The sequence below is a fragment of the Medicago sativa genome, chromosome 7, assembly GCF_051527215.1.
Source record: "Medicago sativa cultivar Bolivia chromosome 7, Bolivia_mono, whole genome shotgun sequence".
In the NCBI taxonomy this organism is placed as follows: Eukaryota; Viridiplantae; Streptophyta; class Magnoliopsida; order Fabales; family Fabaceae; genus Medicago; species Medicago sativa.
The window spans coordinates 80,716,155-80,739,117 of record NC_140755.1 but is presented as its reverse complement, the minus strand read 5'-3'; the positions used below and the strand labels follow the sequence as shown (position 1 = coordinate 80,739,117).

Here is a 22,963-nt window from a genome sequence, read left to right as displayed (position 1 = left end):
GATGAATCAAGTGTATGCACGATATTAACATTGTATATATAAGGGTATCCGCTATAGAAATTATGGAATTTGAAAGAAACTGTATATAAGGGCATTTGGTAGAAACTGTATATGCAGTGGTAGGCCTCGAGACTCCAACACCCCCAGTTATATGCATAATAGCCAACAAAAAAAAAACAAGACTCATGATGTCTCCGTGATTACTTTTAGTCATCCGTGTAAAATATTCCGACATTAAATACTAATATTTCGACGTTACATCCATTAAATCATTCCTGTTTATCGATACGAAAATCCAAATAACTATATACGCATTGATATTTGTATATAATATGCAATCAAAAATACGATAACGATGCGTTTTATTAATATATTGTGTATAAAATAATGAATTTGTCATTTAATTAGATTTTATATAAAAAAATAGTCGTAATTCTAGCCCGTGCTTGGCACGGGTTTCCAAGCTAGTAAGGGTATAATTGAGTAGTTATTCGACATCAAAACCAATCGTTTTCATTTATTATGTTGGTGAGTCCCACGTTACCCATAATAAATTGGGGGTAATTTACTATTAATGACAAGTTGAATTTGATTATAGAACGAATGAGATGAATATCACATGTTAATTATATTTTTTCAATTATACCATTTAATTAATATGGACCGGAAACTATGGAGAGTGCCAGAGTTGCGTTGATTCTGGTGGAGTTTGTGGGAACGATGGAGGAGCTGAATTTAGATGTTTCTGCAAGGATGGATTTCATACAACAACATGCAATTCACCGATAGTCTCATCCTCAAGTAAGTTAATAATATATTAATATCACTTTCTCAAACTCCTATAAAGCAAATGAATGTTCTTCCAAACATACTGATAAAGGAAAATGAATGAAAAAATTAAAGAAATAAAAATGGAATGGAAGAGACAATCTCTTCAAGGTGCATTGCTCACTTTGTTCTCTCCATCAAAATTAACATGAGTGTGTATTGCTCAATATTGTCTCTACTCCAAAAAACAATCCAAAAATATTCTTCATCAAAGCTTGCTAGCATCATCATGCAAACAAACTTAAAGGCAATTTCTCTTCATTTCTACTGCAAAAATACAAAGCAATAAGAAAATAAATGACTATTTCTCTTCCAGATAATGCATGATCGTGATTAGAAAATTGCTGTTGACACATTCCATTTGGCTGGGACACACATGTAAAATACCCTTTTACCCCCTCGGCAGTTAACTGCCGAGGAATTTGAAATCCGGCTGCAGTTAACTGCCGAGGATTTCCTCGGTAGTTAACTGCCGAGGAAAGCTGTTTCATCAGATGAAACAGTCACCTGCTCCCCCTACACACTATTTTCTCATCACCTTCCATACAACTCCAATCCAACCCAAAATCCTAAATTTTTTTCATCAAATCTTGGTCCAAAATGATTCAAGCATCAAGCATAGGATGATTCAACACACTTTTGACGTAAAAAAACAGGTATTGTGCATTTTATTCGGTTTATTTTTTGGAAATGTTACACTGTCATGGTTGGTTTACAACGTCAGTCACGTAGCACTGGCATGGGGAATCTCGGCAGTTTACTGCCGAGGAAATCTTCGGTACCTTACTGCCGAGGAAAACCTCGGTAGTTAACTACCGAGGAACTCTTGGGAAAAAATTTGGGTGCGAAAAAATGGCAGCTACTGCCATTTTTTCCAAACTTTTTTTTCTTTGTTTTTTTTTTGTTTTTTTTGTTTTAGTTCATTATGGCATTGATGTTTATGCATTAGTTAGTTGTTAATTCATATTTATGTGTTGTTTAATTATAGTAATGACCGAGAACGCGGAAGATGTTTCGGAAGAGACAAAACATAATTTTGTCCAAATTTCCGGAGATGTCAAGCCGCCTAAGGTTGAAGTCAAACCAAACATTGAACAAGCTTCTAAATATGTTAGCCCCGGTGTCGTCCCACTTCAAGCCCATGAAGTGGACACGGCTAGGTTTTTTTCTGACGACATTAAGTTTCAAGATAGAGAAGAATTGCTTGGGTGGGTACGGTGTCAAGCAAATAAGGCGGGATTTACAATTGTTACACAAAGATCAAGCTTGATCCATCCAATATTGCGCCTAGTGTGTGAAAGGAGTGGAGCTCACAAAGTGCCTAAAAAAAAACCAAAGCATGCGACAACGGGCTCAAGAAAATGCGGGTGCTTGTTCATGATTAGTGGATATCAAAGTACGCAAACAAAGGAATGGGGATTGAACATTCTTAATGGAGTTCACAACCATGCGATGGAGCCGGCTTTAGAAGGACACATTCTTGCCGGTAGATTAAAGGAGGATGACAAGAAGATTGTACATGACTTGACCAAGAGCAAGATGCTTCCAAGAAATATTTTGATACACTTGAAGAACAAAAGACCACATTGCATGACAAATGTGAAGCAAGTGTACAATGAACGTCAAAAAATATGGAAGGCAAATAGAGGTGACAAGAAGCCGTTGCAATATCTAATCTCGAAGTTGGAGGAGCACAACTATACTTATTACTCAAGAACACATGGTGAAAGTAATACAATCGAAGATATCTTTTGGGCTCATCCAACATCCGTTAAGTTGTTTAACAATTTTCCAACGGTTTTGGTTATGGACTCCACCTACAAAACCAACTTGTATAAGATGCCAATGTTTGAGGTAGTTGGGGTAACTTCGACCGATTTGACATATTCGGTTGGGTTTGGATTCTTGATGCATGAGAAAGAGGAAAACTTTGTTTGGGTTTTAAAAATGTTGCGTAAACTTCTTACTTCAAAGATGAATATGCCTAAGGTGATTGTTACCGACAGAGATGGGTCTTTGATGAAAGCGGTTGGAATTGTTTTCCCGGAAAGTTATGGTATGAATTGTTACTTTCATGTGCAAGCAAATGTTAAACAAAGATGCGTCTTAGATTGTAAATATCCTATGGGAAAAAAGGATGGGAAAGAGGTGAGTAATCGCGATGTTGTCAAGAAGATCATGAGGGCATGGAAAGATATGGTTGAATCGTCCACTCAAGAGTTATATGCAAATGCATTAGTGGAGTTCCAAGATGCTTGTAGTGATTTCCCACCTTTCCTAGCCTATGCCATGACCACCTTAAATGAAGTGAAGGAGAAAATAGTGAGGGTATGGACAGACCGTGTGTTGCATCTTGGTTGTAGATCCACCAATAGGGTAGAATCGGCTCATGCTTTGGTGAAGAAATATTTAGACAATAGTGTGGGTGATTTGGGTACTTGTTGGGAGAAAATACATAACATGTTGTTGCTTCAACACACTGCGATACAAACAGCCTTTGGTCAGAGCGTTACCGTGTTGGAACATAGATTCAAAGATGTCACTTTGTACTCCGGCTTAGGTGGTCATGTGTCTAGATATGCTTTGGACAACATTGCTATGGAAGAGTCACGTTGTAGGGAAACGTTGTGCATGAACAAGGAAATTTGTGGTTGTGTTCAAAGGACATCTTACGGCTTACCATGTGCATGCGAAATTGCAACTAAACTCCTTGAAGAAAAGCCAATTTTATTGGATGAGATACACCACCATTGGCAAAGGTTACGCATGGGAGAAGAAAGTAATGAACTTGGTTTTTCGGTGGATGATGAGTTGAAGGGTATTGTAGAACGTCTCAAGAAACTCCCTTTCCAAATGAAGCTTGAAGTCAAGGAGGCTTTGCGGCAATTGGCATTTCCTGAAACCACCATGATGTCTCCACCACCACAAAAAGCAACAACCAAGGGAGCCAAGAAAAAAGTGGACATTGCAAGGTCTAAAGGAAGAATTACATCCACTAGCCGGATCCCTTCTTCTTGGGAGGTTGTTGATTCCCAAAATCCGGATAGTCAACCGTCACCATCACCAACAACATCATCATATAAAAGGAAAAAAGGTGCTCGTCTTGGTAAAGCACCAATTTCCCCACTTCCACCACCTTCTCGGTATCCAAAGCCTAAGGCTATCCCGGTTATGAGGCCTATTGATTATATGCCACGCTTCATGCTTCCATTTATTGAAAAAGTGGTGGATGTTATTGGCGATGGACATTGTGGATTCCGGGCTATAGCCGAGTTCATGGGCTTAACCGAACAAAATCATCTCATGATTCGTACACATCTTATTCAAGAATTGAAAGATCATAGAGATGATTATGTTGAAGTATTTGCGGGTGAGGATCGTTATAACTACATTTTAAATGGCTTACATCCTCCCGCAAATACAAAAAGTTGTGCACATCTTGTTGATAAGTGGTTGACTTTTCCGGACATGGGGCACATTGTTGCTAATTATTACAAAAGGTGTGTGGTTGTGTTGACAAATCTTGAAGTTGGTAACTCAGAATCTTTTTTCCCACTAAGAGGGCCACCACCGCCGGGCAAGCAAAAAACTCCCATCATGTGCCTTGGGGTAATTCCTAATCACTTTGTGCTTATTTACTTGAGGAATGGTTGTCCACTACCTCCATCATCTACGGAGTGGCACAATCACAAGAAACAAGATGCGGTGACTTGGGAAGATGAGTATTTGGATCAACATGAGTTGTTCCGAAAGCTCATGGCTATTGAAAGTGGAAACAAACCGCCAAAACCACAAAAGGAATCAAACAAAGCGGCGCCTATTTTGTTGGACACTCCCGAAAAACCAAAGCAACAATTTGAAGTTATTGCGGAAGATGAGGAAGATTTTATGTCACTTGATCTTCTCCAATCACTTGGCAATTAACAAGGGATTTTTTTGTCGGTGTTAGTCCTTTTTTTTGGTAGAAATTACACCGACGTATATTTTGGGGTCAAAATTGTAATGCCAATTTTTTGTGGCCAATATATAAGTAACATTATGTAATTTATATTGATATATATGATAACATGACTTTTATTGACTTGAAACTAGTGCAATACTTATTTATAGCTTATTAATGTTTGCGCATTTGATTTATTCGTTATTACATTCCATTTAATTTTGTTCTAATCTATGATTATTTTGTTAAAGCTTTTGTCAAGTGAAACATGTCAGAGGTTGCAAGAATTGAAGGGCGTGTTAGGTATTGCGCGTTTAAAAAGACGGTTAAGGTTATGATAACACCGACGGACTCTATTGATGATTTGAAGACACAACTTAACACTTATTTTGAGCATCTTGGTGAAAATCAATATACACGTCACTTGTCTGCTCTAATGCCAATGATAGACCTAGGAGAAGATAGAGATGAATTCACATGGAAAACGGCAAGCTATATGCCTTGGCTTATTAAAGACGATAGCGACGTCGGATTTATGTTTAGGAATATGGTGGAAAATAATGTATTATATATATATATATGTTCGTTCCATATGCAATTGTAATGAATGTAAGTAGGGATTTAATTTAATGATGTGTAATGATGTGTAATGACTTGTAATGTGTTGTTTGATTATGGACACTATGTTCCGTTTTGATGAATTTCAAACTTTTGTGTGGTTTGAACCAAATGTCGGTTTGATTTAATTATGGACATATGTAAAAGATATTGTATTTTTCTTGTTTATGACCGAGTTTCATTGTTGTATAATTTGAATTGCATATGGAAATGCTCTGGTAAAATTACAGGTAAAAACTGGCCGAAAAATGGCTTGGAAATGCTTAGCATTAATGCAGAACCTGCTGTCTGCATAAATGCTTTCCTCGGCAGTTAACTACCGAGGAATTCCTCGGCAGTTAACTGCAGCCGGATTTCAAATTCCTCGGCAGTTAACTGCCGAGGGGGTAAAAGGGTATTTTACATGTGTGTCCCAGCCAAATGGAATGTGTCAACAGCAATTTTCTCGTGATTATTATAAGTTCTACTTCCTCCGGTCACTATTATAAACAAAAGTTAACTTTTTGCTGAAAGTAAACATTTAACGACCATTATTTTATAAAGTGAACTTTTGTTTATAATAGTGACTGGATGGAGTATCTAATTTAATTTTTGAAATGTAGGTTCAAAACGGAACCGGGGGCTTGTAATAGGTAAGAATAATTAACAATATCAATTTCTAGGATCAGTGTTTCTCATCCCGCGTTATAGGGGCATATGAAAATTATTTATCTGTTCTTTGCATAAATTCATGTGCTTCAGTTGCTGGATTTGGAGTAACCGTGTTCATAGTCATTATGATTAGCTGTCTCTTTAAAAAGGGTAAAGGCGGACAACAAAGCCTTATTCCACTGAATATTTTCAGAAAAAGAAGAAAACTGGTTGACCACAATGTGGAGGTTTTCATGCAAAGTTATAAGTTATCAATGCCAAGAAGATATAGTTACACAGAAGTAAAAAGGATCACAAACTCATTTCGAGATAAATTAGGTCAAGGAGGATATGGTGTTGTGTACAAAGCATGTTTAGGTGATGGTCGACAAGTGGCGGTGAAAGTAATAGACGAGTCAAAGGGAAATGGAGAAGAATTCATAAATGAAGTTGCTAGCATTAGTAGAACATCACACATCAACATTGTGTCACTTTTAGGCTTTTGCTATGAGGTGAACAAAAGAGCATTGATATATGAATTCATGTCCAGAGGATCATTGGATAAGTTCATCTATAAGAGCCAATTTCCTAATGCTATTTGTGATTCAGTTTAGTTAGAATTGATATTAGGATATTAAACAATAACTGTTGTTCAGTTTCTGAAGTGCAACTTCTGAACATGAGCTTCTGAAGTGCAGCTTCTGAACAACAGCTTCTGAAGTGCAGCCTCTAAACATCAGCTAGCTTCTGAAGTGCAGCTTCTGATGTGTAGCTTTTGATGTCTTCAGAAGCTGAGTCTAGTAACAAACCTTGGTTAGCTTGTTAACCAAGGGAGTTAGTTTGCTAGAGGAGTTAGTTACAACGTCTAGTTGTATATATACTCAGTCATATGTTGTAAATAAAAGAGTAGTTCATTCAATCAATAAATTTCACAAGTTTAATCTCAACTCTCTCTCTCTCTCTCTCTCTCTCTCTCTAAGCAAGAAACCCTAGAAACCCTAACCCTATTTTTCTCTTCAAATCTGCGCATAGTTCTTGCTGTTTTATTCAATCTTTATGCGTTGTTCCATCAAATTGGTATAGCAGAGCCTGGTTCGTTCGTTGTTGTTAGAGAATTAGTGAAGAATGGCAACTCATAACGGCAACATTCCTGCGCATCTACCAATCTTTGAAGGCAAGAATTTTGATCAATGGAGCGTAAAGATGAAAGTGATTTTCAGGTATCAAGATGTTCTTGAAACTGTGAATGAAGGAGTTACACCACTTGCAGCGAATGCAACTGATGTACAACAAACAACTCACAGAGAATTGAAGAAGAAAGATGGGAAAGCTATGTTCTTGATGCATCGAAGTGTAAGTGATGAGATCTTTGAGAAGATCATGCACTATGGTAGCGCGAAGGAGACATGTGATGCACTAGAGAAACTGTATGCTGGTGATGGAAACAGTATGAAGTATTGACAATGGAAGAAGAAGAATCGGTGAGTCAATACTTTGATAAGGTGATTAATCTCACAAATCAGATGACAAGGAATGGTGAAACTTTCACTGATGTGATGAAGGTGGAAAAGGTTCTCAGAACCCTAACATCAAGATTTGATCACATTGTAGTGGCTCTAGAGGAATCTAAAGATCTAGATTCTATGAAGATAAAGGAACTACAGGCTAGTCTTGAAGCACATGAGTTGAGGCTGATTGATAGGAACAAAGAAAGAGGGAAGAGTGCATCATCTGATTAAGCTTTGCAAGCCCAGTATGAGAAGAAAGGAAAATCCAAGAAAGGGAAGAAATCCTAGAATAATCAATCTCATAAGGATGGTGAAGGTTCTAGCAAGAATCAAGAAAAGGATGATGCAAAGACTGATCAGAAGAAGAAGAAGAAGAAGAAGAAGAAGAAGAAAGATAAGAAAGAGATTCAATGTTATAATTGTCAGAAGTGGGGACATTATGCATCTGAATGAAGATCAAAGAGGGTTCCAAGAAACAAGGATGAAGCTCAGTTTGCTTAGAATGAGGATTCAGATTCTGATGAAGTACTCTTGATGGCAACAGTCAAAGAGGAAGAAGAAAGAAGTAATGAATGGTATCTGGACACTGGGTGTTCAAATCACATGACAGGCAGAAAATCTTGGTTCTCTGAATTAGATGATTCAGTTAACAGAAAGATAAGATTTGCAGACAATAATATAGTTTGTGCAGCTGGTATTGGGAAAGTACTGATTCGTAGAAAGGATGGCAAGAGAGCTTGCATCACTGATGTGTTTTATGTACCAAATATGAGAAGCAATCTCATTAGTATTGGTCAGTTACTGCAGAAAGGTTACTCTATGAAGATGGAGGCACAAACCATGAAGGTATTTGATAGCAGGAATATGTTGATTCTGAAAGCTCCTCTATCAAAGCAAAGGACTTTCAAAATTAACATTAGTGTTATTGAAGATAAGTGTCTGCTGTCAGAAATTAAGAGTGAAAATTGGCTATGGCATCAAAGGTATGGGCATATCAACTTCAGGGACTTGAATATGCTTAGTGAGAAGAAGTTGCTGCTAGGTTTGCCAAAGATAAAGCTGCCTGATGAAGTTTGTGAGAAATGTTGCACTGGAAAGCAAGCCAGAAGTTCTTACAATGCAGAAGTACCATTCAATGCGACCAGAAAACTTGAGGTAATTCATTCTGATGTATGTGGACCTTTTGAAGTGAATTCAGTAGGAGGAAATAGATACTTTGTGACATTCATAGATGAATTTACCAGAAAGTTATGGATTTACTTGTTGGTCAAGAAAAGTGATGTACTTAGTGTGTTTAAGAAGTTTAGACTGCTGGTACAAAATGAAAGTGGTGAAGTGATAAGCAGATTAAGAATAGATGGAGGAGGTGTGTATACTTCAACTGAGTTCAATGATTTTTACTCATCAAATGGCATAAATCATGAAGTTACTGCACCCTATACACCTCAACACAATGGAATCTCAGAGAGGAAGAATAAAACATTGGTAAACATGATAAGGAGTATGCTGAAGCAAAAGCAGATGCCTAATTATTTGTGGGGAGAAGCAGCTGCTACTGCAACATATCTCATCAACAGAAGCCCCGCAAAGAAGCTGCAAGACAAAACAACAGAAGAAGCCTGGTGTGGAGTAAAACCAAGTGTTCAACATCTGAGAGTCTTTGGTTCATTGTGTTTCAGACATGTACCTGATCAACTGAGAAAGAAACTTGATGATAAGTCTCAGGTAATGATTATGGTTGGATATCACTCAACTAGTGCCTACAAACTTTATGATCCAAATAGTAAGAAAGTAGTATTCAGCAAGGATGTGAAGTTTGATGAAACAAAGGGCTGGAACTAGAAAGACAAGGCATCAAATAACTTTGACAGTCACTTCCATCTATCTGATTCAGAAACAAAAGATGTTGGGACTGAAGAACCAGAAGAAATAGTTGGTGATACAGATGAAGGAGGTGCAGGTGTTGTTAATAGACCAACAAGGAATACTCAACCACCAGCCAGGTTGACAGATTATGAAAGGTTTCCAGATCAAGCAATCACAGATGAAGGTGATATGATACAGTCAACAATGCTTGCTGAATCTGAACCAGTATCATTTGAGGAAGCTCTTAAACAAAGTCATTGGAAGAAAGCAATGATTGAAGAACTAGACTCCATAGAAAAGAATGAAACTTGGAGATTAGTTCAACTACCTACTGATAAGAAGTGTATTGATGTTAAGTGGGTTTTCAAGACAAAACTGAAGCCAGATGGTCAGGTTGCAAAGTACAAGGCCAGGCTAGTTGCAAGAGGATTCCTACAGAAGTATGGTCAAGATTATTATGAAGTATATGCTCCAGTGGCAAGGATGGAAACAATCAGATTGATTGTTGCTATAGCAGTAAAGAACAACTGGTCAATGTACCAGTTGGATGTGAAATCTGCTTTTCTCAATGGTGAGTTTGAAGAAGAAGTATATGTGAACCAACCACCAGGATTTGAGATAAAGGGAAAGAAGGAGTATGTATATAAGCTTGACAAATCCCTGTATGGTTTGAAGCAAGCTCCAAGAGCTTGGAATAAGAAGATAGACAGTTTTCTTGTTCAACAAGGCTTCCTGAAATGTGTGACTGAACATGAAATTTACTGCAGGAACACCACTAATAAGCTCATTGTATGCTTATATGTGGATGATATGATTGCTACTGGAAACAATGAAGAAGAAATGAAGGGTTTTAAGAAGAATATGATGAAGGAATTTGAGATGCCTGATCTAGGCAATCTCACATATTTTCTAGGAATTGAGTTTGAAATGAATTCAAAGGGAATTCTGATACATCAAAGAAAATATGCACAAGATGTTTTGAAGAGGTTCAATATGCTGAATTGTAAACCAGTTTCAACTCCAGTTGACATAGGAGTGAAATTGTCTCTTGAAAATGATGAGAAAGAAGTGAATCCCACTTTGTTCAAGCAGATTGTTGGCTCATTGAGGTACTTGTGCCAAACAAGACCTAACATAGGATATGGTGTAGGTTTGATCAGAAGGTATATGGTGAAACCTACCACTTCACACTTAGTTGCAGCCAAGAGGATTATAAGATATGTGAAGGGCACTAGCAGTTATGGTATTCAGTACTCTAAGAATCAAAGTGGTGAACTAGTTAGCTATTCAGACTCTGATTGGAGTGGAGATAAAGATGATAGAAAGAGCACAGCTGCATATGTGTTCATGATTGGAAATGCAGCCTTTTCATGGAGTTCTAAGAAGGAACTAGTGGTTGCACTATCTTCTTGTGAAGCAGAGTACATTGCAGCCTCCATGACAGAATGTCAAGCTCAATGGATCAACATGCTACTGATGGAACTGCAACTGGTGAAAGATGAGAAGATGGAGCTCAGAATTGATAGCAAGTCTGCTATAGATTTGGCAAAACATCCAGTGGCACATGTCAGGAGCAAACATATTGAAACCAAATTCCATTTCCTAAGGGACCAGGTGAACAATGGAAAGCTGGAGGTGAAGTGATGACATGCTGTCATTACGTAATTTTTAGGACTTAATTTGACATTTTGATAGAGTTCTAAGCAATATAAAGTATCCTGGAGGTGTTAAAAGCAATAAAATTGGAAGAACTGGAAGCTGCCAATCGTACTGCGATTTTCACCATCGCAATACGATTTCTTGAAGTCAGAACACATGTTTTTGAAGACACCTAATCGCAGTACGATTCCATCCATCGTGATACGATTTCAAGAAGGATCTGGAAGGTTTTTTAGGGTTTAATGCCAAATCGTGATACGATTATTGGCATAGTGGTGCGATTTTGGGCTCATCCAGATGTGCCTATTTAAGCTGAAGACAGTTCCAAACACAAGGAGGATGATTTTGGAGAGCGAAAGTGCGATTTTAACACCCAGAAGGTTGCAGAAGAGGCGATTTCATCATCTCTAATCCAGTTTATGTATGTTTTAATTCTTTCATTGATTATGCTATTTGTAAACTCAATTATGAGTAGCTAAATCTCTCAGAGATTAGGTCAGAGATGAATCTATGTAACCCTAATTGATTTATGTTGCTGTGAAACTCTATTTGTTATGAATGACAATCTAGTATTTATTCAATTCAATTGTTGCTATTGCTTTTTATATCTTGATCACATATAAACCTAGCGAGATTGAACGACTACTGACCATAGCTTTCAACTTAGACCAAATTGAATTGTTCTAATAAACAGGGTTAGCCTAGGAATAAATAATCGTTTGTTAGTGATATTAGGTTAACGTGCTTAAACCTTCAAGGAGTATTAGACCACCTAAGGAATTAGGGGTTGTAGTTTAAGAAGAGGGTCCTAACTCAAGGGATTGATTAGGGCTAATTTGTTAACTATCGTGAAACTAGAGAATTATTCATAAGAATAGGTGCGGTATTCCAATTAGGGGAACCATAGAGGATTCGACAGACCTAATCTCATCTCTCTTCATATTTTCTTAATCAAATCTTTATTTCCTATTACTTGATTTCATAAAATCAAACCAAATCTACTGCCTAGTGGCAAAACAAAATAACTTTTATACATCCTATTTTAATAACGCGATTGAATTATTGAAATTAAAAACAGTCCTCATGGGATCGATATTTTTACTACTTCAATAGTTATTGGTACACTTGCCAATCATCTATCATGAAGCACTGCAGGACAGAAGAGCAGATTGCAGACCTGCTTACAAAGCCTCTGAAGCAAAGTAGCTTTGATTACTTGAAGAAAAAGCTAGGAATGGCTGAAGCATCTAACTAAAGGAATTAAGGAGGTGTATTGGTTTAGTAATTCAGTTTAGTTAGAATTGATATTAGGATATTAATCAATAACTGTTGTTCAGTTTCTGAAGTGCAGCTTCTGAACAGTAGCTTCTGAAGTGCAGCTTCTGTACAGCAGCTTCTGAAGTGCATCCTATGAACATCAGCTAGCTTCTGAAGTGTAGCTTCTGATGTGTAGCTTCTGATGTCTTCAGAAGTTGAGTCTAGTAACAAACCTTGGTTAGCTTGTTAACCAAGGGAGTTAGTTTGCTAGAGGAGTTAGTTACAACGTCTAGTTGTATATATACTCACTCATATGTTGTAAATAAAAGAGTAGTTCATTCAATCAATAAATTTCACAAGTTTAATCTCAACTCTCTCTCTCTCTCTCTCTCTCTCTCTCTCTCTCTCTCTCTCTCTCTCTCTCTCTCTCTCTCTCTCTCTCTTCAAGCAAGAAACCCTAACCCTATTTTTCTCTTCAAATCTGCGCATAGTTCTTGCTGTTTTATTCAATCTTTATGCGTTGTTCCATCATATGGTGCATTCAAACAAATCCATTAGACAGACCACCGATGAATAAAGTAATAGAAATGTTGCAAGGACCACTTTCATCAGTTCCATATCCTCCAAATTAAAGCCCGTCTTATTTTCTCCTGAAAGGCCACCACTACAAATGTCACATATATCTTCAACCGACTGGGATGAGACAAATTCAATTACTGTATCAAACTGATTGGTCTATCTATAAATCAAATTATTAGTTTGTGAAAAATTGACCTTGTTTCTTAAGATCACTCAACAAATGAGTGAAAAAAATTGACCTTGCAACGCAGAAGGCAGGGCAGAACCTCCAGTCTTCTAATCTTTCTTTGAAGAGATTTTAAGACATATCCAACGATCATCGACTACAACAATAAGTTAATGTATCAAATTCAACATTTCAGTTTTCTAGAAACTACACAAAGTATGGAAATTATGATGCATTGAAAGATGAAATTGATTTTTCATAATATAAACATGAAAGTGAAAGTAGAATTGAATCAACTCCCATTATAATTATTAATTTTAAGCTGACTAAATCAAGATTTTATGTTTATATCATGGACGCCAATCCTATAATTCACTCACACTTGTTCTACTTTGTTCTAGCGCAAGAAAGAAATATCTGCTTCGTCATTATTCTTCTATTATTATTTTCTTTTTCTCATCAGCACGACAGTTGTACTAACTTTTTCTTTCAATCCTTAAACAGTTTGAAATTCCATCACTTCTTTTTCTCAATAAATAAATCAGTTCCTTGTTTTTTTTGCTGGGACCATGTAAATTGTCTTAATCCATACTCTTATCAAGACGTGAAAAAAAGGTCCACTGTAGATTCTCAATTTTTGGTGGATTGACTTTTGTGACATTTTATTTTTGGATTTTTCCCCAGTTTGAATTTATTGGAGGTATGATGTGAAGGCCGTTTACCTCTCTATAGTTTTTTTTTTTAAAGGTCAAAACACTATTTACATAATTACCATCCCAGGATTTTAGGCGGCTGTCCTCACCCCTTTAATGAAATTATATTATATTTTAAATGGATTTTAGCTACAATAGTATCATCACATGGGCTTCTTCATTGATTGTGATGCAAGTAACCACCTAACCTGATATTGTCAAAGACTTTTTTTGTCAAATCCCATCAAGACCATTTGTAAGTAAAATGCTATAAATAGATGTTGCTCATCCCTCATTTCTCACGTTGTGCATTGCTCATTCATTTTCCATTTTCAAAGTTCTTCGTGCTCTACTTGATAAGTGAATCTGTAAGTGTTTATCCTTCTCCATTTCTATGCATTTCTTATGTTTATACATTTCAAATGCTTATTGATATATAGGTTCTTCATGCTCTAAAACTGTGTATGCATATGTAGGTATATTGGATGATAAAAACCAAAAGCTTTATCCATCCAATTTCTTCCATCTTCTTTGTCCACCCTAGAGGATTCAACAACCAAAGTAGGTGCTAGAAGAAACTACACAAGCAGCAACAACAGACTGGAGGATACAACACTAGCAACAATGAAGACCTACGAAAAGAGTTCCAAAGTCAGATTATGCAACAAATCAAAAAAGTTATGATTTTTAAGAAATTGAAAAATTATAATCAACATGTTTTATTGATGATCCATGCATTTTAATTTCAAGACACAAGACGGTTCTTACTTGATTTTGGTCCCTAGGTGATGCCAAGTAAATGCAGTAAGAGGAAGAAGCTTTGCTTTGAGCATTGACAGCTGCATTTGTGGTGAGTTTCTCCTTTCCATTCCAAATATGACAGATACCAATTTTTCATCTCTTCTCCATCCTTTTCTCTTTCTTCAAAGCAATATTTTTTATGCAATCTGTCCAATAAAGAAAGAAGAAAACTTATATTAATCAAGAATGATATTTTTATTTAAGCAGCCAACAGTCTGGTCACTACAACAACAACAACAATGACAGGTGCATATTTATGTACTTAAGCTATTTTGTTGATCCATTTTTATTTTAGATATTTTTATATTACAATAATCAAGCTGTTGTATTATTGATCCAGGCATTAAGTTCTAGCTATGTAGAAACATAATGAGTTGATGGCATCTCCATTGGAGGGTTAGCTGAGCCTAGAATGGAATATACTATAAGCATAGACCTAGAATATATCCAGAATTTTGGTTTTCAAAGCAAGGAAAAGGTTGCATATGTCTATTACCTTAGATTCATTATTGTATTGAAAATAGTATAAATCTTATGTATTTTTACACATATTCAAAAAAACTGACTTTTTTCTTTCTCCATGTTTATAGAAAGAGTTGGTTTTTCTTATCATACATCAGAAAAAGAAGTATTAGATAGAAAATGAAAACTTACATGCTTTTGTTTCATCATTTCTATTCTAAAATCCTCTGTTCCTTTCATTCTTCGCCACATTCTCAAAGCCCAGCATTTTCAAAAATAACATTGTGTTCATCAACAAGCTTTAAAATATAAACCTACAATGAATTCAGGCTGAAATTTAGCAAATGAAAATTGTTTCTTTTTAAATTTTATATGTGCAAGAGTTCAAAATTATTTAATTTTAATCACTATTTGTTGACAAAATTAGATTATGAAAATCTTTTCCCTGCCCCCTAATATTTCTTTTACTTTTTGAGGTAATCTTTTGTGTTAAGACATTGTTATTGATGAAAAGAATTTCAATGTTTTGTATGAATGTTTTTTGTGTAACACTACCAGAGAAGAAATTAAACCTCAGATCCAAGAATGTTAAAGTGTTCATGCCCAGAACAACTATTGAAATTGTTCATAAAGATAAGGAAGTTTGGTGATTTGAGATGTGATTGTGCCGATGAAATTGGAGGTATTTGCATGGATATAAGAGTAATATCAGGAAGTTTATTAATAAAACCATCAAGGGTAGGAGCATTTAGTTGGAAACTATTGAAATCAATTGAGGCTAAAGCAATAGCGAATTTGTTACCTGGTGGGTTTTCACAGTAGAATCCTTCATAGCTGCATAAATCATAACCCACCCATGATTTCGTATCACTGAATGGACCTGAAGTAATCAAGGTTTTGAAATTTTAATCACTAGACACTATAAGAAGTCTTTGGTCTTCAAATACCAAAGATTCTACTAAGGAAGCAATATTTTTGCTCAAATGTACAAAGTGCAAGTTAACAGACAAATGAATTAAAGAGAATAAAGAAAATTTGTGACTTTTTATGTTTTTTTATGCAATCTGAGCAAAAAGAATGATTTTTAAGCATAATATCATTTTATTTATTTTAAAAGTTGAGAATTATCAACTTTACAGGGTTTGGTAATGAGTTAGAGAAAAAAAATATTAAATCAACATTGATTATAAATAATGTTGTATCTCTTCATCACCTACTCAAATAAACAATGATTTTAAGCAATAATACATATGCACACTTTTTAACACAGCTGAATGCCATAAAAGAAACATACATGAATATATTTGTTAGTCTGTAGGTAGTTTATGGCAGTAGAAAAAAAACCTTGAAGTTGAATGCCCTTTCTATATCTTTTGGTTGGATTTGGAACTTCAGAGAGAGATACCAATTCGATGTGCCAATTACACCCTTTTGAAATTCCTACACAAATAATTTAGGTTGTTAACAAGTGTTTTAGCAAAAGCCTGAAGGTATTTTCACATTTCTGCTCATTTCAATGCAATAAAACTTGATTCATATATAATATAAAATAGAAAGGATTTCCTCAATAGTTGGTTACATTGAACCAAACATAATCATAATATCCTGTCACATATTAAGTATAAGGGTATACTTTAACTTTTAACTTTTTTTTTTTGGGACAGAATTATCAACTCTCTCTAAATTATTGTTTTCCATGGTAGCATCTCTCTACATCTAATTAATAGACAATCCTTCAGTTGTTTTAACAAAAGCATGAAGGTATTTTCACATTTATGCTCATTTAAATGCAATAAAACTTGATTCATATGTAATATAAAAGTGATGGAGGGTCAATCCTAAACCGTTTTGAATTGTGTTTATTTACCTTCCACAAGCATTCAAAAAGCGATGGAGGGGCTATCCCAAACCCTTTGCTTAGCCGTCCTAAATAGTATTCAACCAAAATTTTCAGTGCTCCTAATAATAGGTTCATAAATCCAGATGCTGATTCGTAAAAGCATGCAATCAATTAAATTAAATATGGTTAGTTAGATTTAAATCAGGTGCTCCTATTCAAATAAGTGTAGAGAGCTAGCTTAAAACTGTATATGCATACACAAAAAAGTATATGAAGATACAAGACTTAGTAATAAAACACTATTTTCAGTAAAAATATTTATAAGCTGATCAAAAGTATTTTGACTTGGTATCAAATAAACATTTTCTTTTAATGAGCCAAAGAAACTCAATGTGTTCTGATGCATATAATTAAGTAATGAGCAAGAAGCACAAAATTGGGATGTGTTTTGTTTAGTATTTTCTTTTTCGATTACTAATTCCCTTGACTAATTCCCTTATTAATAAATTAAACTTCATTTTTTTTTAAAAATAACAAAGTGGTGAGATTAGTGTATATTACAATCTAATCTAATATCTAAAAATCTAACAAGTAGTCAGTAATTTAGTCTCAATAGCCTTCATTTTGTCATTTTTGAGCTCAACCAAGAAAAAATCAGTTAGTAATCATATATCAGTTAGTAGAAAATTTAAAATTAATTCAATAACTTGAAATAAAAAAAGAATAATACAAGAATTTCATAAAAAATTCATACTCACGGAGGCGCCTTCGAGCAATCAATTCTGGCGCGGTGGTTGATGGGTACGTTGTCAGATCTCGAAATAATCCAACTTAATCGACGATTTTTCGTGATGAGTATCATAGATCCAGTGCTCAATGGACGATTGGAGGTTGTTAGGACTCGAAAATGGAGTATCGGAGGCAGAAATTGGAAAACAGCTATGTTTGGGAACAACGAATCAAGTAGAAATATAGATTAGAAGGAGAGGAGGAAGATTGTGCTTATTTCACAATCTAGAGCGACAAAGGGAGTCCGGCCGCTAGGATTTCTAGAAGGAAGCAGAGAGAGAGTTTGTGTTTTTTAGAGATGATGAAAGAATGGCGAGCAAGAAGCGGTAGAATAGCTGAATAGGTGTTTTTTTTTTTAAGCAAATGGTGATAATCTTTAAAAAAACTAATAGTACTAATTCTAAAACAGGTGGATTTTTATTTTTTATTGCTTTGTTGGATTTTTAAAATTTAAAATAGGTGAAAGAAAAGTGAGAGAGAGGACACTCACGTTGGAAGTCTCTAGAAACATATATATTGATTTTATTTTTTTACAGAGAATCATATGTATTGATTATTGCTTGGTTTAAATCATCAATATGATAATTTATAAAACAGTTAAATAAGTAAATGATCATCATATTCAAGTTTTTGGCGGTAGTCTCTTTAAAATATTCTTTAGGTTTTTGATCCATCTAAAAATTTTCATTTATGAAATTAGTCTCTGCTCCTACATTGAGTATACACTAGAGCATGGACTAATTTCATAAATGAAAAATATTAGAGAAACCAAAAGCTTAAAGAATATTTTAAGGGACTAAAATCAAATGTAGGTATATTTAGATGAACTATTGACTTATTTAACCCTTTATAAAAATAAGAATAAGGCTTTTGACAAAAAAATAATTAAGAATAGGGCTAATAAAAATCACAAACGGTAATAATGATGGTGTTGAAGGAGTGTTGGTTTAAAGGAGATAGAGTTTATGTTTTTCTTTTTTAGGAGAGATAAAATAATGCAACGAAAGGTGAGGAACGAATGTCATTTTGGTTAAAAAAAATAAAATAATTGTAAAATGGATGAATTTTTATTATAAAAAGGGTCACTCATGTTGGAAGCAGATTGCTTTGTATATGTCTTCATAAACATATCTCAGCTGGTATGGTGCAAGGTTCGAAGTTCAAACCTCGACCACCACAAAAAAAAATTGCTTTGTCACTATCATCACCAACAATATAATAATTTATAAAAATAAGATTTGATACTAATTAAAAAAAATATTCAACTTACTTTTAAATAAAAAACTATCATTTATTTTCAACAAAATTAGAACACCAAATATTTTTATAAAAACCCACTGTTTCACAATAAATTTGCAAAATCAAATTTACATTTACCTCACTTTCTTTCTAAATTGTTTTGCTTTATTCTACTTATTAATGTCAAGTATATCACAATATAAAAATATGTAAAAGTTATACATGTCATTGGTAAATGAAGTTTCTCATGTAGTATATTCTTTTTGAGTATATCACAATATAAAAATATGTAAAAGTTATACATGTCATTGGTAAATGAAGTTTCTCATGTAGTATATTCTTTTTGAGAGAGTTTATGTTTTTCTTATTGACAAATATGATTAAGATATACGACCATGAAGTTTTCACTCTTGTGGTATAACCACCTTAAAATCACAATGTGATTATCAGTATCTGTCAATAAACATATGGTATATTCTTCTACTTTACTTGGTTTCTATAATTAAAACTATGATTCCACTACTACTTAGTTTCTTATCAAGTATTTTAACATTTATTTCTCATGTAAGTCGTGTTTGATGTATTGTATACTTATTTTTAAAAAATTGAACAAGTAAAAATAAAATATATTAACAGAGACGGAGAGTCCTTATAAGCATAAGGTGTGCCAACAAGGACTTCAAAAGTTTATAAACAAACCAATTGAAACCAAAAATAGTTAGTTGATGCCCAAACAAGCAACGAACTTGACCACCACATATGAAAAATTAAGTCTATATTTGCATTATATGCCTTCACTCACCAAAAAGAATGTAGTTTAACTTTATCTAACAGCTGGTGAGCAGAGCTGGCCATATTCTTGAATAACCTATTTTGCGCTCAATCCATATAACCCAAACACAACAAGCAAAATAAGCTGCATAAAGGAGCGACGAGCTCGAAAACCACCTGACGAATGAACAAAATAAACAAAATGATCCTGTAAATGATCTGGATCAGCTAAACAAATTGTAATCTGTATTACTTTGAAACTTGCATTGATTTTTTAGGAGTATCATTTTGTTAAAAAATCTCTGGTGTCAATGTTGCCATCAACCGCCAAAGTTATGTTTATGAACTGTGATCTATATTCATCGATACCAACATCAGACATGACATGAACATCAGTGTGTCGACAAGTAAATTCATCGAGGTGGGTTTGTTGTTGAGATATGTGATATACGAACATTGAGATGCGATTGTCGTTAATTGTTTGGTGCAAATTAATCGTTTGGTATATTTTTTTTGTTAATCAAAGACAACGTCCACCCGTGCGTCCGCACGGGTTTCCATACTAGTTAACTACATTACCGAATTTTTTATACAAGTCACTATCACCGTGTATTTTCTTAAATGCATGCTACAAGAAATCAGCCTTTTAGAGACCGAATATTCAGTCACTACATCAGCAAAATCGGTCTCTGGTTGACTTAGTGACTGTAATAGCGACCAAAAATAAGAGTGGCTAAAACGCTGGTCGCTGATCCTTTGTGACTGGTCTAGCGACTGATATTTCGGGACTGATTTTGTGACCACTCATAGAGACTCATTTTGTCACTGAATTCTGAGTGGAATTAGAGACTAATATAGAGACGTTCTTGGCGACTGATCCAGAGACAAAATCTAGACACCGATTTAGACACTCTTTCCTTGGCTGAAATAAGCTAATTTAGTGACTTATTTTGTGTATGGGATTGACACTTAATTAGCCACCGAATTTAGAGATCGAATTTGTGACTAAAATTATTTTATCTTATTATTAATTCTGGTTGCTATTTCGGTCTCTATCTGGATTTTTTTTTAATTGTTTGTTAAACACTATACTGGTCACTGTTTTGTGACTGAAAGAATTACAATATTTTTTTAATATTGTAATTTTTTAACTCACATTTTTATCAAATTCCATACAAAAGATCAAAATGATTCAATGTAACCTGATGAAAGAAATAACATTAAACATTCAATGCTACATACATAAACTAGCCAAAATATATTACTAATGAACTGAGGAGATTTGTCAATTCACAAAAGCCTATACACTAGGTAGTCTTAACAAAATACATAATACTAACCAAAAGAAAGTTGCAAGTGGTAGGCTTAACAAAATACTAATCCAAAAATATTTGTGAATTAACAAAACACATCAAATTATCTATTCAGGAACATTTTGTGCTTCCAACTCTAACTCGTCATCAACCCCATCATCATCAACTTCATCATCAACCCCATCATCATCAACCTCATTATCATTAGCTTGGTCGTCATCATTGGCTTGGTCCATAGAATGGTGGGTGGGATGGAAGTTCATGGTTTCCATCATTTGTTTTATCAATTGAAACTGGTGTTCAACAATCTCATTTGTTTTTGCCAATTCTTTCCGAAGTTGGTCTCTTTCATTTCTCATTTCTTCAAGCTCATGCCTTTGCACCCACTCAGTTGAAGAAGAACCAGAGCCACGATAATGTGGACGTCCTGCTAGTACAGAAGATTCCAATCCAAGACCATATATTTGTCCTTTCTTTACTCCTGCAACATCAGTCCACACCTCTAGCTCATTTGGTGGAGGCATTCCTTGCAAAGATGCTTCTTGTTTCAAAGCATCCCACTTGTGTGTAAATTCTCTTTGTTAACCAAAAGATAAGATCAATTGATATGTCAAACTAACTAGAAACATAATAAAACCAACATAATAAACACTACAGAAACTAAGGTTGAGAGTTTACATCCACATGTTCAGATCTTTTATCAACTCACGTCTTATCTTTTGTCTACAGAAATATTATCTACGAAAAAAATATCAACTCATGTTCGAAACAATGCCACATTAGAAGGTGGGATGCCGCTATTTTTTGTCTACGGAAAAAATAATAGACATTAAAAGCATTAGCACTGCACTATGCAAAAACGAAATCATCTATTCTGTGAAAATAAACGATAACAGTCAAATACAACAACAATGGACATCAGCTACTGCATTAAAAAAGGACATTAAAACCAACAATAGATCCCCTCACACCATAATAGACCCCTGTTTTATCTTGGTTTTCGGGTGTCAAACATTGATTACGTTTGAACCTTTTAAACCGGTGATATCTTATTTTTTCTTGGGAAGGGAAAAAGTAAGCAAAACCCTTGAGAATCGAGGTCCGGGAGTTGTTTTCGCTACGGGAAGGTGTTAGGCACCCATAACGACTATAGTAACCTATAGGAACCGTCTTTAATTTCTACGCGCGCGCTTTATTTTTAAATGCTATTTGAAAATGTTATTTACACCTAAGAGTTACTAAATGAAGAATTGGAGGGAGAAGAATGTTTTTGGATTTTTATTTTAGTTGAATTGAAGGAATTTTGTTCCTTGCCTACGTACCCGATTAAAGGATCAAATCCACCGTAGTTCTCTCTCAAAAAATGTTTTTGTTGGTTGATTTTAAGTTTGAAAAATGGAGTTTGAAGAATAGAAAGAGGCCTCAAGGGCATGAGTTTAGGAAATAGTGAGGTTGGATTAGTGAATTGCAAAAGAGGTCAAAGTTTGATTATTTTCATTGAAATTTGATTAAGAAAATGGAAAAGAAAATACAATGGGATATTGGATCCCAAGGTTTATTTGGAAAGGGTTTGAGTGAAGTTGTTCACATTTGTTTGGAAAATTGGGTTTTTTCTAAGTATAAGTCCTAGGCATTCATCTAAACATACAATCCTAAACATACATCTAAACACGCATATTCTAGCTATAGTGGTGTGTGTGCATGTGTCGGTGTTTGTGTCGGTGTACATCATTAGAGTCCATTGTCCTTTACATCATACCCTAGATACATTCTATGGCCTCTTTGCCAAGAAAATTAAAGTGCATAAAGGAAAAATATTACAAGAATTCCTAAGTGTTTACATTCTAACTTTGGTACAAATTAAGTTGCAAGAAAGAAAAAGAGATGAATATAGGATGAAATGGAGATGCTCATGAAATGATGAAACATGAAATGAAAGGAGTTAGTAGGACATGACAATATCAAAGAAGTGAAATAAGAGAAATACTAGAATATAAAAGATAGA

The 22,963-nt window shown here is 34.8% G+C and overlaps 3 protein-coding genes and 1 long non-coding RNA gene across 13 annotated transcripts; 2 read left to right on the top strand and 2 right to left on the bottom strand.

Moving 5' to 3' along the window:
* Positions 1–672: 672 nt before the first annotated feature.
* Positions 673–6,630, top strand: LOC146909076 (LEAF RUST 10 DISEASE-RESISTANCE LOCUS RECEPTOR-LIKE PROTEIN KINASE-like 2.2). Its single transcript, XM_085729323.1, has 2 exons — positions 673–774; positions 6,049–6,630. The coding sequence occupies exons 1-2, from the start codon at positions 673–675 to the stop codon at positions 6,628–6,630; spliced, it is 684 nt and encodes a 227-aa protein (XP_085585449.1).
* A 6,311-nt stretch (positions 6,631–12,941) lies between these two features.
* Positions 12,942–17,949, bottom strand: LOC146909074 (uncharacterized). Of its 10 annotated transcripts, none has more exons than XR_015020573.1 (8): positions 17,601–17,949; positions 16,874–16,932; positions 16,351–16,446; positions 15,809–15,886; positions 15,199–15,320; positions 14,512–14,690; positions 13,081–14,375; positions 12,942–12,956 (listed from the first exon to the last, which is right to left on the bottom strand). XR_015020573.1 is itself a non-coding variant. In XM_085730502.1 (7 exons), the coding sequence occupies exons 2-5, from the start codon at positions 16,979–16,981 to the stop codon at positions 15,261–15,263; spliced, it is 342 nt and encodes a 113-aa protein (XP_085586628.1). In that variant the 5' UTR covers positions 16,982–16,992; positions 17,601–17,949; the 3' UTR covers positions 13,903–14,375; positions 14,512–14,690; positions 15,199–15,260. The 10 variants fall into 10 exon arrangements, 6 of the variants coding, with proteins under 6 accessions (XP_085586628.1, XP_085586629.1, XP_085586633.1 ...); XR_015020572.1 differs by having other exon boundaries at positions 17,605–17,949; XR_015020575.1 differs by lacking the exon at positions 16,874–16,932.
* LOC146909075 (uncharacterized) lies at positions 14,687–15,229 on the top strand. Its single transcript, XR_015020576.1, has 2 exons — positions 14,687–14,790; positions 14,885–15,229. It is a non-coding gene; the product is annotated as an uncharacterized LOC146909075 (long non-coding RNA).
* Positions 17,950–20,836: 2,887 nt separating the features above from the next.
* On the bottom strand, positions 20,837–21,483 carry LOC146909073 (uncharacterized). Its single transcript, XM_085730500.1, has one exon. The coding sequence runs from the start codon at positions 21,480–21,482 to the stop codon at positions 21,066–21,068; it is 417 nt and encodes a 138-aa protein (XP_085586626.1). The 5' UTR covers position 21,483; the 3' UTR covers positions 20,837–21,065.
* Between the last annotated feature and the right edge of the window lie 1,480 nt (positions 21,484–22,963).